At 29.1% G+C, this 13,296-nt stretch overlaps 1 protein-coding gene across 2 annotated transcripts; it reads left to right on the plus strand.

Annotated features, from left to right (window-relative positions):
• Nucleotides 1–10,513: 10,513 nt before the first annotated feature.
• On the plus strand, nucleotides 10,514–13,296 carry LOC104751703 (trehalose-phosphate phosphatase B-like). Of its 2 annotated transcripts, XM_087492313.1 has the most exons (11): nucleotides 10,562–10,741; nucleotides 10,776–11,103; nucleotides 11,187–11,327; nucleotides 11,433–11,504; nucleotides 11,584–11,676; nucleotides 11,788–11,844; nucleotides 11,961–12,062; nucleotides 12,370–12,447; nucleotides 12,562–12,631; nucleotides 12,731–12,801; nucleotides 12,920–13,296. In XM_087492313.1, exons 1-11 carry the CDS (start codon nucleotides 10,599–10,601, stop codon nucleotides 13,070–13,072), a joined length of 1,308 nt encoding a protein of 435 aa, XP_087348439.1. In that variant the 5' UTR covers nucleotides 10,562–10,598; the 3' UTR covers nucleotides 13,073–13,296. The 2 variants fall into 2 exon arrangements, with proteins under 2 accessions (XP_010472010.1, XP_087348439.1); XM_010473708.3 differs by having other exon boundaries at nucleotides 10,514–11,103.

The following is a 13,296-nucleotide window of genomic DNA, read 5'->3' on the forward strand; positions in this document are numbered from 1 at the left end:
TCGCTAGCACCATTATTGTTCGTTGACGTGTGGTAGCGATGTTGAATAGTAAAAGTTATCAGCCTGAGTAGATGTACCCTTTTATAGTAATATATCGTTGTTCAATTTATAGTTTTCAGTTTCAATGTAGATTTAACCAACTTACCGAAAATAAGGATTTAAAAGAACGAGAAAAAGCTGAAAAAATAAAAAACCAAAAAAAGGTATTTTTGTTGACAACTTTTATACTAATACGTTTGACTATTACAAATTTTACGGTTCCTGAAATTAATCTTGAATATAAATACAACAAGAACCTCAGAATTGATAAGAGAATCTTACAAAACTTTCAAATTTATGAGCTCCTTTCAAATCAGCCCAATGAACCTAATCTTTCCTAAAAGGCCCATATTGACGATATAAAGTATAAACATTATTTTATTGTTAAGAGTGAACATTTTGAACCCCAAAGATTTGAAACCGAAATTCCACAATAAATCAGACAATCATTTTGCTATCTAATAACGTTTAATGGGCTTCGCAGTATTGGGCTATAGTTGTGTCCGGTCCTTCGATGGATCATTGCTAGCCCATTTCGCGTCGCATCCACACAAGTCATCGCTTCTTCACTTGTTTGTAGGGTATTCCCAAGTCAAAGTCAAAGTCAGAGTAAAATATGTTTTTTTTTTCCGTTTATCCTAAAACATAAACACAGAACAGATGAACTCCACACAATCTAATGTGAAAGAGTAAAAAAAAGGTCCCTTGATGAACTATCACCTCATATTTATAATTTATGTTTGGTACAAAAATTATACAACTTAATTAAAAACTGTAGGCACTCGTCGAAAGTTATGTTATTAGTTCTATTTCAAAAGTATATTAGTATAGGCACCACGTTTTTGTTCAGAAAAAAAAAAGAAAAAAAGTATGATATTGATTGGTGAACTTAAACAAACTACTATAAGTGGTACAACTTTGAATTTTTACCAATCACACAAACTTTACCAAAAACTTTATTAAAAGTTTTACTCTCAGCTTTTTGGTACAGCTTTCACGTACAATTTTGCACTATTTCGTAACAGCTTACAATTTCAGTTTACAACTTTTCTGTACAACTTTGGCTACGTTACCAATCATACCCTATATTAGTATAGAAAAGTAGACCCTATATTAGTATAGAAAAGTAGAGTCCGAATAAACAAAACTAAACCATAGAATGCACTAATTTGTGGACTTTTTTAAAATAAAGTAACTTATTTCAAGTAAATGCTTAAGATTTTGACGTTACATCGAGAGACTTTGGTACTAAAGATCAAAAACTTAGTTGGAAATGACAAAGAGCTTAGTGTGTACCGTAAAACGGACAAATGTATCCACTACTAGGAACTAGCTTATCAATCGAGCATTTCTAAAGATTATTAACATAATCCTAATTAATTACTAGTATATTTTATTTGTCAACAATTTATTATAATTTATTGGTAAGATAATATTATCTTTTGCCTCCTCGCAAAAGGAACTCAAAGTACAATCACCGATCAAATATTCCCATTTACATAAGCAAAGCAAAAACGTTCCGTTCGTGGCAAATCTTGAAAACCTCCATTTTACAAAAACAAAGATATATGATTTGTAACATGCTCTTTCCTATTGCGATTCACCTCCAAAACAATGTATGGATCTATAGCACAGCAGTGGAAATAATAGTTGGAACGTGAAGAGATTATCGGGATTCGGGGACGTGATCATATACCTAAAAAATATATTCAGTAGAAAACAGAAATACAACAATTTATCCGAATAGTTTTTTGTTTGTTCAGTATTGTTAAGAAAGTGTGATTCACATTTCGATCTGATTCCTAACGGCTAACACTTAATTCTAAATAACTTCCAAATTTGAAACTAGTATATAATTCTAATCTATAATATATATATGTACACATACATACTATATAATTATTATATTAGCAGAGTTGGAAACGAAAACAAAAAATTTGTTGCTGTTGCTTTCTCAAAGTTGTTTCTGTTGTTATCATGATATATATAAAAAGTTTGTCTTTATATATAATATGATAAATATGTTTCATATTCTAGTATGTGTTGAACTAGCCGACTAGCTCATTAGCTAAGGGTCAATTTGGTGGTTGACATATATAGATATGTTATATCTGATATCTTATTTTTATGAATATATATAAACTTCTAACATGTTACATAAATATAATACACCTTAACAATTTTACAAATGAAGTAACTCATAAATGTAAATCAATCACAATTCAACAAAATTCTAATTATTTTTTGATTGGTGACATTTTTGAATTATGTTTATACATATCTATATTACTTTTTAATATACATATATATTACAATTAACAAGAATTAAGTGTGTTAATATTATATTCAGGAGTGTATTGTACAAGCTAAACTACTTTTAGTATTTGTTTTCTGTTACTTAATGTTTTTCTTATTAATTAAGCAAAATATTGATTTTATCAACCACTGTTACTCGGTTCACTGAAACAAAAAATAAAAGTTTTCATGTCGTTTTAAGTCATTAGTTGGAAACGCTATTCAGACCTAACTCTAATAGTTAAGTATATCCCCCTTTTCTTTTTTTTTTCCTTTTGTCAAAATAGTTAAGTATATCTTTCATCAGTTTCTACCAAACTAATTACATGTGTCTTCACATGACTTTACTTTGTTTTCCTAATTTTCTTCCATCAAATGAAATACTACTAATTAATGTGCATGCCACAATAAAATAGTACGTAATATATAAATTTTGCCTAAAATAAATATATTGAAGGTTTAGTATCTTTTCAAATATAGCAGACCACTAATAGTACTCAATAGACATTTTTTTAGTTTATACATTGAGAATGATGGTGAAGTCGAAGTTGGGGGCATACAAATACGTTCAAACGGGGTAATAGTGAAATTCAACAGTGTTCATCAGCGTGGTATACTTCATAGTTCATAATATTAACTGGTCCTATTTTGAAAAACTTTATAGGTTTTTCTTCTGAACTGTGTAGTTATGTTTTACAGAAATTTTCTGTAACCTACTTAAACTCTTGCAGAGCCTTAGTTTGGATCAACAGACCAGTATGTTGAGTACTTGAGTACTATGTTAAGTTGTAAAGCATAATCTTTTCGTCAACGTTGTTTGAGGATCATATATATGTTGACAAGTTGTTTGTCTATTCTTGAAAGTATAATCAATTTTCTTTTTCAGGATATTGCGTACTTTTTGTATGGAATATACACGACTTTTTTCCCGTTATTTATTTATAATTACTATATAGAAATATTATAATGTTGATATCAAAATATATAATCTAGCTAGTACGTTTGAGTGTTCTGCTTTTCTTTTAAAGTTTTTTAATGTTTGGATTTATGGTGCACAAAATAAGAAATATATATGATAATGACCTCTTATAATAATATCTTGTAAATTTAAAAAAAAATTAAGTTAAACGTTTGTATTTTAGGATACATAAAACATATAAATAATTTTTAAGGTTTCCCTCCTTACAAGGAATTGGCCTAACAAATTTAATAAAATTCAAATATTAGATCCAAAAATATGAAAATCAACTGAATAAAATTTTATTCCTATTTTAATGGAACATAATTTTAGTTCCTAAACTTAAAAGTAATTCAACTCACTGCAAAATTATTTTCATATACATTAATTTGTACTCCTTTAAATAATTTTGTAAAACTTTTTTTTAATCAGTATGAACATCTTGGAAAGGAAAGCTTCCCATTTCATAAATAGACTGTAAAAACTACTCAATCTATTTCTATTTTGTTGGTTCGAGTGAGTTTAAATATTCTTCATATCAAATAAAACAGTATATGATATTATTGATGGCACCTTAGCAAAAAGAACAATGATGGTATAGTATTATTTTAAAACAATCAAACTAACATTGAATATATAACATTTGGAAAGAAAGAACACTAAAGAAATAAGCTCCTTTTAGCTCATGGGGCAAGACAGTTGAAATGTGGCCCTATGCTTCATCGAAGAGACTAACAAATCTTCAGTTTTGTTTTGTCCTTTTTTTATAATTAGCATTGGGAATGAGCCAAACAATAATTTACAAACATATATTATTTGAAATTGTGACTATTATAGATAATTTAGAAAAAATATATCTTCCTTTTTTAATTAATGAAAACAATTCTCTAGCAGTAAATTTACTGAAATCTGAGACTTTATGAATTTTGTATGTATAACAGAGCTAGTAGGAATATAATCTAGTTTGGTTTTGAAGCTGGTTAATTTAACAAAGAAACAAATAAAGTAACGTTAACAGATAAAAGAACCAGATTATCAGGAAAGGAAACAAAAATATAAATTGAAAGTTAACAAAAAGAATAATAACTAAATATTTATGCAAGTGGGAAAATAATAGATAGCCACGTATGCACAATTGAGGAGCTGTGAGATGGAGACACATTCACATGTTTTATAAAACCAAATTATTGTGAAGAAAAAAAAAGAATAACAAAAAAACACTATTGCATGTATTTACATTAATATTTAATTAGATAACAACCCGCACTATGTACGGGATAAATTTATGTTATTAGATTATATTTAGATCAAACTACTATATATCAACTAAATATATAATTTGCTTTTTCTTCAATCTATACAAATTTCTTTTGTATATTTTTTTGTGTAAAAATATGTTTCACCCGTAAAATATTATATCAATAGTATTAAAAAAGTCATTTGCCTATTATAATGATTATTGTGATAATTTTATTTTGGAAAATTTAAATATATGAATAAATTTGGATTTTGAAAATGTTTTAGATCTAATATGTTATAATAATTAAATATGTTATAAAAATAATTAAAATCTATTTTAAAATTAAAATGTTTGATTTTTTTTAATTAATTGAAAAGAATATTCCTTAATCATTCAATAGCAATTATGTGTAAATATCCATAAAAATGAGAGCAATAAATTTGAGCTCTCTAGCGATGACACATCAGCATTTTCTTGAGAATGTTTCTCTTTTAATATATAAGGGATATATAATCTGCTCTTTCTTCAATCCACACTATTTTGTTTATTTTTTTTGTGTAAGAATATGTTTCACCCGTGAAATATTATATCAATAGTATTAATAAATCAATACCTATTATAATGATTATTGTGATAATTTTATTTTGAAAAATTTAAATATGTGAATAAATTTGGGTTTTAAAAATGTTTTAGATCTAATTATGTTATAATAATTAAATCTGTTATAAAAATAATTAAAATATATTTTAAAATAAAATATTTGATTTTTTTAATTAATTGAAAAAAATATTCCTTAATTATTCAATAGCAACTATGTGTAAATATCCACAAAAATGAGAACAATAAATTCGAGCTCTCTAGCGATGATATAACAGCATTTTCTTAAGAATGTTTTTTTTTTAATATATACGGGATTCTAACCGCAATAATCTTACAATCGCATTACGTATTTTGATGTGATTACACAACTCACAACATAACTATTTTCGATGATATTCGTATAATTTTTCTAGAACAAGAATCAGCGGTAATCGCAGATTAAACAAACGAAGATTTTGATTCTCTGAATTTACTATATTATACTACTACAAGTCACTCTCTAAATCTAATTTTCCTGATTCGAATAAACTTGAGTTGGGATTTATTAGTGAAAAGTCGAAAAATAAAGGCATTGCTCGGGTCTATAGATCTCTCCTAATTAAGACTAAAAAAATTAGGCAAATTTACTAAAATCATTTTTTTGGCTAAGGAAATTTACTATTTCATTATAATAATAATTATTATTCTTTTTTATTCTTACGAAATTATTAACGCATGATATAAACACCCGGTATTCAATTTATTTACGCATGATATCTTATATCTTATATCTTTTCCATTTACATTAGTATTGTTTTCAGCACTCATCTGGAAGCATATATTATAAATAAAATATGAATTACTAAAATCTGAATGACGGTGAAGAAATCGGAAAATATATCGTTTGTTCGTACATATCTTCGGCTGAGCAAACAGTAATTTACAAACTGATATCGTTCATATCTTTCGAGTTTTATTTAAGGTTTTGTCAGACTTTTGGTTCTCTGATTATAAGGAGTAGTAATTTAGTAATAATAAGCAGTAAATAATACTGTACTAAGTTAATCTCGATCCTACTGAATGACACGTGACACTATGAGTTTCTGACACAGCATTTTTACGTGGTGACATAAGGCCATCCGCAATGGAAGAACACTTGGTGTGTTCTTAGCCCATTAAAATCATAAATATAATGAATAGTGGCATAAGAACATGTTTTCTAGTTCTTGATGTAGAACTGATTTAGGCTCAGTTCTAAGCTGACGTGGCAAGCTGTGATTGGATACAATTTTTTGCAAACAATTTTTCACAAATTAAAAGAGGATTTGATTTAAACTATGTATTAATTAAATAAAATGTTTGTTTGTTTTAATTAAGTAATATGTTTGTTTGTTTTTTTTAATCTTTAATGATTTTTTGTTTCATAAAAATTTGGTATTGTATTTTGAATTTTAGTACAAGTTTTATAAGTTTGCAATTTAAATGTTATTTTTACAGTTTTTATAAATGTAATATATTTAAGAATATTATACTATTAAATCTTATGATCTTAAACATGTTCTCCCAATAATTAACTTTTTAATAAAAGATCTTAACTACTGATCTTAGATTATTTTCATAATATTTTTACTCTAAGAACATCCTAAAGTGTTCCCCCATTGCGGATGCCCTAAGAGCCAAAACGGTATCTTAACATTACGCTAAAAACAAAGAAGACAGTAAGAAATAAAATCAAAACGATATCCTACTGCTAAGCTGAAACAATATGTACTCTGTTTTTTCGAATCTTGTTCGTCCTCCGCATGTAATTACTATTAAAAGTCATTTTCATATTTATTTTGACACTCTTGGAATCTTTTTTTTTTAAATTACCGTGTTGATTAAGTTAAACAGAAAGTAACAAGAAAAACAGAGTAAATTGAAAAGGAAAAAAAAAATAGCAGTAAAAAGAGTGTCCTTTATAATAAAAGAAGAATATAATTAGGGAGTTCTAGAAGAGAAAGGCCCACCGTGCATGGACCATGCGAACAAATTTTTATTGAAAAACAAAAGTCTTCCTTAATAAGAAAGTTATTCTAATGTCTCTTTGTGGAATGGGGACCCTTTAATCAAAATATAAAATTTCCTAAATAAACTAATCAACCTACACATCAATAGTAATTATAGATTTAATTTATTTAACAAATGGCTTAGCAGCCTAAGTCTTCTTTTATGTTAGTTTTATATCTGATGAAAAGTACCGTAAGTTTTGAAAATGTTTGATAAACTCACATGCGTGTGTAAAATCTGTAATAATTAGTTGTCAAACCATATACGTAAACCTTATTAATTAGTATCCTCGTTATAAGATTCTAGACATTGATTCATTTCCACCCAAAAAAATCATGGTTTAAAACATTACATTGTAGGGTTAAAAGGTCGTACGTTATTTACGCTAACAAGTAATCTAGGAGCGTATTGACAATATTCATTCGTTAGTTCATCCTTACATTGTTTCTGAAACGTGTTATTTTTCCTTAGACAAACAGAATCTGGAGGAACTATGTATGAGTGAAGCAAATTCTTTTGGACCTGATCTTGAGCCCAACGACTTAAAGCGCTTGCTTAATTGTTCGATAAATATATACATACTTTAGGACCTGATCTTTCTATGTTTGTTTTTCATTGCTTCTTTTTATTGTAAAAAGCTATAAAACAAAGAAAATTTGTAAATTATAAATTATTTTTTATTGTAAAAAGATCCGTGATGGTGTAAAATAAATATATTTCTCACTTTCAAAGTGGATCACCATTTGTATTTACCTTTGATGTTTTTCTTTTTGAACGAACTGATGTTATCATTCATTAACAAAAGAGTTACGTACAAGATAAATAGGATAGTTTAAAAGATAACGTAAGAGAGGATTTCTCAGAAAATGTTATTTGAGATACAATTTTGGATCAAAATCCTAATACATAAAATTAATCATGTATTGAAAGGGAACACACATAGATCGAAGTTTCATCGTGTCAGAGAATATAATTTGGTATATGGAACTATTTACAATGAACTTTTGGGTTATGGTGATTAGTACATGAACCCAACAATGCCTATTTTAGCTTTTCTCTAACCGCCGCCAAATATAAAGATACTAAATAATTAAGCAAACAAGTAAAGCAAACCACAAACGCACAATGTCTTAATTAACAGCACGAAAATGATCAGAAACTTCCACTCATGTGTTTATGACTGTGTTTTATATAAGTACAAGTTAGTTGAAACACAATGAATGTATAGAATATGCCAATGAAAATTATTTTTAATCAAAAATTAAAAGTTTAATACTACTAAATACAAAGTGGTTGTCCCCAACGGAACAAGAAATCTAAAGGATTTCTAAATTTGTGCCCTTTGTGGATTCTCAAGTAACGAAAGTCAAGAATGTTGACCCATGTGGTCGTCTTTAGCTATGAAATTGTATTCAAATACCAATTTGACGTAATTTAATTAGAGAAGTTATAAAAGGAGGACAACAAACCGTCGGGAATAGTGGTATAATAAATTAATTATATACGTTAAGGGTGAAGCCGTACGTATAATACAAACAAGTGCATGCAATGAAAAAAACAATGAAAGAGAAAAGTGATACACGTAGGATTTATGTACGATTTTCTCATTTACAAAAACTAAAGAGAGTTTATAGCTATTAGTTTCGATTGAATACCGCAAACTATTAGATAGATTGTTCCTGTGGGCGTTTCGCTCTATTTCTTTGTCTTTTCCTGATTTTAATTAGGTCTACTTTAGGTCTAATTAAAAGCGGGCTGCTTAAAGATTCCTATTAAAGTGCCTAAAAACAAGAGTTCCCATTTCCGCTAGTTCGGTAAACCGTACCAATGGATCTGTGTGCTATGGCTGGTTGTTATTATAACGCATGTGATAGTTAGACAGGCAAACGATATTTATAACTCAGTTCGTCATAGCCTCATAGTTATAACCATCGCCGCATTACTCGAACTATATAAATTTAATTACCGCATCTTTATTGAACTAATACGTATAAAAATACACATGCATGCGTATACTATACTTTCATACAAGTGCTCTACTAACTTTTTATTGAATTGTTGCCATTCAATACTTATTTGTAACATAAATATTAATAGACTGATCAATGTTAAAGAATCCGAAGTACCTTTCATCCATTCCAAAAGATGTAGTAAGAATGTAAGATATGTATGTACGATTATATATATACATTGATCCTTCTATAGAAAAATATTCTGCTTTCTTTTTCCCTATCATTTCGTATTTTTGAGATCTCTGAAATCTTTCATCGATATATTAGTTTTTTTTTTCTTTTTAGTTTGAAGAACAACCCAACGTCCCAAAGTACTTAAGAGTTGTAATGTCCTTTAAAAGAAATCGAGATAGACCACATCTAATTATGTATTACATACGCACACATACTTTTTCCGTAAAATCAAAACTTTTCTTGATTTCCGATCTTACGAATATAGGCGATCATGTAGAGATATGGTTTTTGATTAAATTTCTGAATTTATTTATACATTGATGTGTAATCTAAGAATTCCGAATAACCTTCAAAACTCAATTGGTTAGTGATACATATTTTAAAAACATTTCACGCCTTTTTTCTTTCATTACGTTCCTTACCATCATTTTCTATCAAAAGAGTAAAGAGTTCATATATTCAAAAAAAAAACAAAAAAAAAAACTTGGAATAACTAAACAAACATATTGAAACGACCATCCCAACAAATAATTACCACATTTTACACATGATTAACGTCTGCGCGTATTATACAACCGTCACATTAAATTTTAGCTGACTAGTAAGCTAAACTAATACCCTCAATTATTGAATTAAAACCACATAGAAATAACACTAATTAAAAAAAGCAATGTGGCTCGGATGTTTAAAAACAACAACATTTTTGATATCTTAAATAAAAAGGGGTCTTCTTTCGTGTGCTCTCAAAAGCTCATATCTCATGCTACGTAATTAAAAATATAGACCAATTATGAATATGATTAGACGCATTTGTTTAGATCAAGAAATTCAGATATTGCGGTCCATAATTTTTTCAACACAGATGGAATTACTTGGTTTTTTTTTTGCCAAGACTCGAGCTCAATTAACACATAGTCTACCTCCCAAAAAAAAAACAAAAATCATAAAAATAGTTTTAACCTATGGACACCGAATAACATAAAAACAAAAAAATTGCTTATGATAATTATTTATTAATAATAAATCAATTTGTTTTCCAATATCTTAAATTTCCATATACACCATATCTGTATATTTTTTTCATTCACATTGCTAAATTATTAAATATAAGACTCACGATAAAAGAGCATGCTTAAAAAAACCTAAATAACTATTTTTCAAGGATCCAAAGGGAGAGTGAAAAAATAGAGAAAGAGAGAGAGAGAGGGGCATAATGTGGCCAAAAAGATACAGAGGGAGCCACCAATGGTAGATGGAGTTCTTTTATTTCTTATTTCTTTTGTCTTCTCTCTACCTTCTTCTCACACTTGTCCTTATAAATTCCTCTTCTCCTCCTTCACCATTTCCTCCTCCTCACCCTCTCTCTCTCTCTCTCTCTCTCTCTCTCTCTCTCTCTCTACATCTATCTATCTCTCTCCCTCTTTCTCTGTCTTCTCTGTCTCAACAAGAAGAATATGACTAACCAGAATGTCATCGTTTCCGACAGAAAACCCATCTTGGGTTTGCAAACCATCACTGTCTCTGTCTCGAACTCTCCTCTGTTCTCTAATTCATTCCCAACTTACTTTACCTTCCCTCGTCGAAAGTTCTTGAAACTTCTTGAAGCAGCTGACAACAACAACAACAACAGTAACTTAGTTGTTGCTCCAAAGATTACTACATCTTGGGTCGATTCCATGCGTGATTCTTCCCCTACACGTCTCAGATCCTCTTCCCTTGACTCTGTTTCAGATAACGACGACAAAACGTCTTGGATCGTACGTTAAAATCTGAATATTAATTACTCATTATGCCGGATTCTGGAATCTGAATATTAATTACTCATCTTGTTTTGGTTTAGGTTCGATTTCCTTCGGCTTTAAGTATGTTTGATGAGATTATGAATGCTGCTAAAGGGAAACAGATTGTTATGTTTCTTGATTACGACGGAACTCTTTCTCTCATAGTTGAAGATCCCGACAAAGCTTTCATTACCCATGAGGTTTTTATTCTCTCTTCCATGGCTCACAAAGTTTTTTTTCTTTTTTTTGATAGATTATTAATTATATTGTTTTTGGATTAATAAATGTATTCTTTTTTCTTACAGATGCGAGGTGTTGTAAAAGACGTCGCTTTAAATTTCCCTACTGCTATTGTCACCGGACGATCCATTGATAAGGTACATTACATTTTACCAAATATTTACTATTTTTATACATTAAAAATCATTTAATTGAAATGTGTTTTTTTTTTTTCAGGTTCGTAGGTTTGTCAAAGTAAACGAGATTTACTATGCCGGAAGCCACGGCATGGACATTGAAGGTCCGACCAAAGAAAATAATTACGGCCAGGTGTGAAAACAGATGCACAAAATTCGACATATAAGATAAATAATTTAATTAATTATCTGATTCTAAATAATTTTTTTGTTTGTTTGTTTTGTTTTGTTGAAATGCTCATAGAGTAACGAAAGAGTGCTGTTTCAACCTGCACGTGAGTTTTTACCAATGATCGAAAAGGTACATTTTGAGAACTTTTTTTTTCTTTTTTTTTTTAATTTAACAAAATCGAATTACGTACGATGGTTAAAAACAGTAAAATTTATTTAACTCTGTGAGGATATAAATAATTTCAGGTGGTTAAGATTTTAGAGGAAAAGACAAAATGGATCCCTGGGGCTATGGTGGAGAACAATAAGTTTTGCCTGTCCGTACATTTTAGACGTGTTGATGAGAAGGTAAAGAACAAATATTATGATGAAAAAAAAAAAAGTTCTCTTATATGAAAAAGATAAATGGTCCAAACTATTTCTTGTTTTTAGCCCGAAGTACTTAAGACTTATTCAAGTATGTTTTGGTAATGTAGCACCTAATTTTCAAATAAAACACTATCGTTAAACACCTGTGTAGTGCATGTAGACTATCGTCATGTAGTCTTATTCGGTGTCTCACTTTTCAGCAATAAACACAAATTAGCAAAACACCGGTTTTATTTTAATTTGTGCATGGAGAACAAATTATTTATTTACATGTTTGTTGTAACAGAGATGGGATACGCTAGCCGAAGTAGTAAAGTCAGTTCTTACTGATTATCCAGAGCTGAAACTAAACCAAGGTAGAAAGGTAAAATTAATCTTTCATCTCCTCTTTTTTTACTAGTCATTAGAAGGCTAACCTCTTTCAATATCGATAATCTTTTTAATTAATCTCTTCTTCTTTTTTTGTATATTAAATCAGGTGCTTGAAATCCGCCCAACGATCAAATGGGACAAGGGCCAGGCACTCAATTTTTTACTAAAATCATTAGGTGAGAGCACCCCTCATAAATATACTTATTATTTGGCAAATACTGTAGTACTATTTTTTAGATCTGTGAACTCTTATTTATTTTATCTAATTAAAATAGGATATGAAAATTCCAAAGATGTTGTGCCGGTGTACATCGGGGATGACCGTACCGACGAAGATGCGTTTAAGGTATAGTCACAAATAATTAATACACGCTTTCGCACCATCAAAGGAGTATATGTTAAAACAAATCTACTTTTTATTATAGCGTACGTACTAAATTAACCATAATATATAATTTTGATAGGTTTTACGTGAAAGGGAACAAGGTTTTGGGATTCTTGTCTCAAAAATTCCAAAGGACACCAATGCATCTTATTCTCTTAAAGACCCTTCTCAGGTTAAAGAGTTCCTGAAGCGTTTGGTTGAGTGGAAGAAGAAGACAGTTGGAGAAGAGTGAAACGCATACAACATAAATAACACCTGAGTTTATTTCCAAATTTTGAGTAGATTATTAATAGTTATAATAAACACCCTTTTCATCATTTAGTTGATGCCTGGAGGGTGTTTTCGGTCTGAACTCTTTTTTTTTTTTTAGATCTACATCGAACCGAAAATTGTAAATTTCGTGTAACGATTTAGAAGTGAAAAAAAAATTATCAATATTTACTCATTCTAATTTAA

The sequence above is a fragment of the Camelina sativa genome, chromosome 16, assembly GCF_030686135.1.
Source record: "Camelina sativa cultivar CO46 ecotype springtype chromosome 16, ASM3068613v1".
Classification (NCBI taxonomy): Eukaryota; Viridiplantae; Streptophyta; class Magnoliopsida; order Brassicales; family Brassicaceae; genus Camelina; species Camelina sativa.